This window comes from Nannospalax galili, unplaced genomic scaffold (assembly GCF_000622305.1).
Source record: "Nannospalax galili isolate Female #2095 unplaced genomic scaffold, S.galili_v1.0 scaffold262, whole genome shotgun sequence".
In the NCBI taxonomy this organism is placed as follows: Eukaryota; Metazoa; Chordata; class Mammalia; order Rodentia; family Spalacidae; genus Nannospalax; species Nannospalax galili.
The window spans coordinates 1,351,286-1,353,550 of NW_008348083.1; the positions used below are offsets into that span (position 1 = coordinate 1,351,286).

The 2,265-nt window shown below is 48.9% G+C and overlaps 1 protein-coding gene across 1 annotated transcript in view; it reads right to left on the minus strand.

Annotated features, from left to right (window-relative positions):
* The window catches only part of Pram1 (PML-RARA regulated adaptor molecule 1), a 12,978-nt gene extending 10,940 nt beyond the window's left edge, over positions 1-2,038 (minus strand). Inside the window, exon 1 of the mRNA XM_008844596.1 lies at positions 1,960-2,038. Coding sequence (XP_008842818.1) covers positions 1,960-2,038 — 79 coding nt within the window. The remainder of the gene's footprint in view (positions 1-1,959) is intronic.
* Positions 2,039-2,265: the final 227 nt, after the last annotated feature.

A 2,265-nucleotide genomic window follows, 5' to 3' on the forward strand; every position in this document is an offset into this window, starting at 1 on the left:
GTCCCAGCACTTGGGAGGTAGAGGCAGGCAGATCTTTGTGAGTTTGAGGCCAGCCCTCGGTCTACATTGAGTTCCAGGACAGCTGGGGCTACAAGGAGGCCCTGACTCAAAAAAAAAAAGTGTGAGGTAGGGCAATCAGATGGCAAGAGGCAGGTGAATCTATATCTATGTGTGATAAAGGCCAGCTTGGTCTACATAAGTGAGTTCCAGGCCTGCTGTGGCTACAGGGAGAACCCTGTCTTAAAAAAATAAAAAGTGTATACTATGGCTTAGGTGATGAGTCAGCTGTCAGGTATAGGTGTGAGATTAGTGAGGTCTGGGCCATACTAGGAGTAACAAAAATGTGTATGAACCAAGTGGGGTTTCATGAGCTTATTTAAATGGAAAAAATGCAGCTGAGGCCAGAAGATTCCTTTATTTCAGCACACAGCATCAAGATTCTGATGCCAGGGGCTGAAGACCTGGGTTCAGTTCCCAGCACCTATATGGCGGCTAACAACCTTCCATAACTCCAGTTCCAGGGGCCCGGTGCCCTCTTCTGATCTCCGTGGGCATTGAACGACATGGGTGCACTTACATACATGCAGGCAAAACATTCACATGAAATACAAATAAAAATTTAAAAGATCCTGATTCCTCTTTATCCCCCATCTTGGCTAACAGTTCCTAGATATGGATCTGCCTTTAAACAGGCGTCCCAGGTGGGTAGGGATGACCAAGTTTTGGGTGACTCTGAGTTTTCAGACTCACGGTGAATGGTGTCAGAAGTAGGGATATGAAAGAAAACAGGCCTGTAATCTCAGCTCCTGGGAAGGCTGAAGTAAGGAGAATCACAATTTCAAGGCAACTTGGGCAATTTAGTGGGGGCCCTTTCTCAAAACAAAAAGCAAGGGGCCAAGTGAAATGGTTCAGTGGGTAAAGGTGATGCTGCATAAGGCCTGATGACCGAAGTTCAATCCCCAGCACCCACATAAAGGTAGAAGGAGAGAACCAGCTTCACAAAATTGTCTGATTTCTACATGCATGCTGTGGTATATGTCAGTTCACACACACACAATAATAGAACAACTCTGTCATGCACCAGAGGGGAATGAACATAAAGGGCCACAAATGGCCAAAGCATAGAGAATAAGAATCTGCAAAGTGTGGGTCCTTGGACAGGACTCCTGTATTAAACTCCACCTACCCAGGGCTCAAGGACTATTGAGAAAGGGGGTGGAAATATGGTAGGAGATGGGAGACCATACATGACCATTTGGACCTGGGATCCTTCCTGCTCATATGAACCTACTGCAATGTGTTAGCATGAATGAGAGGCATGCAAACTCAAGCAGACAAAAACCCAGCATAGAACTGGGGAAGTGGGCAGCAGGTCCCAACCTTAGCGGAATTATTGGCAGCTGATCACTGCTGGGTGGGGAAGAAATGATCATCTTTAAGGGAGTGACTCTAGATAGGCTGACTAGACCCCAGTGCATAAACTTGTACTGAGGAATTTCTGTGTACACTAACTTGACTACAATGGGCCTTAATGTAAATGACAAAACGTAATGAAATCCAGTGTGGGGGGCTATGAGAAGGTTACGCTGGGGAAAGGGGGTATAAAGATGATTAAGATGTGTATGGGGTCTGGAGAGATGGCTCAAGCGGTTAAGAACACTGGTTGTTCTTGCAGAAGACCCTGGTTCGAATCCCAGCACCCACATGGCAGCTAACAACTATCCATAACTCCAGGGGATCCGACAGTCTCTTCTGACCTCCGCGGGCACTGCACGACACGGGTGCACTTACATACTTGCAAGTAATACACGCATACACAAAATAAAAATAAAAACGGCAAGAGAATTCAGCTGAAAAGCACACGATAGTCGCTCAGTCAAGGCAAGCTAAAGGGCAGAACGACAGCTGGGGACCACCCAGGCCGACAACCGTGTTTCAGGTGTCTACCCTCGCCTCAACCTGAAAGTTGCAGTTTGGAGCACGGAGAACACTTCATGAGCACCGTGTAGGGGCGAGGTGCCGTGTAAGCTCGCGACATGGCGACCAGGCGGCGCTCCCTTTTGTGTATTTGGCGCCTTCGATGTAACTCCGCACCGAGCGGCCGGCTGTGACTGTGACCAGGCAGTGCTAACTGGATTACGGAACCAGAATCCTGAAACAAGCGCGGTCACTGTATGCCCGAGTGGGAGTCCAGGCTGGGGATGCGCGAGCCGGGGGCTGGATGGAGCCGCGAGCCGGGGCACTCTCCATCTCTCCTCTCAGCCC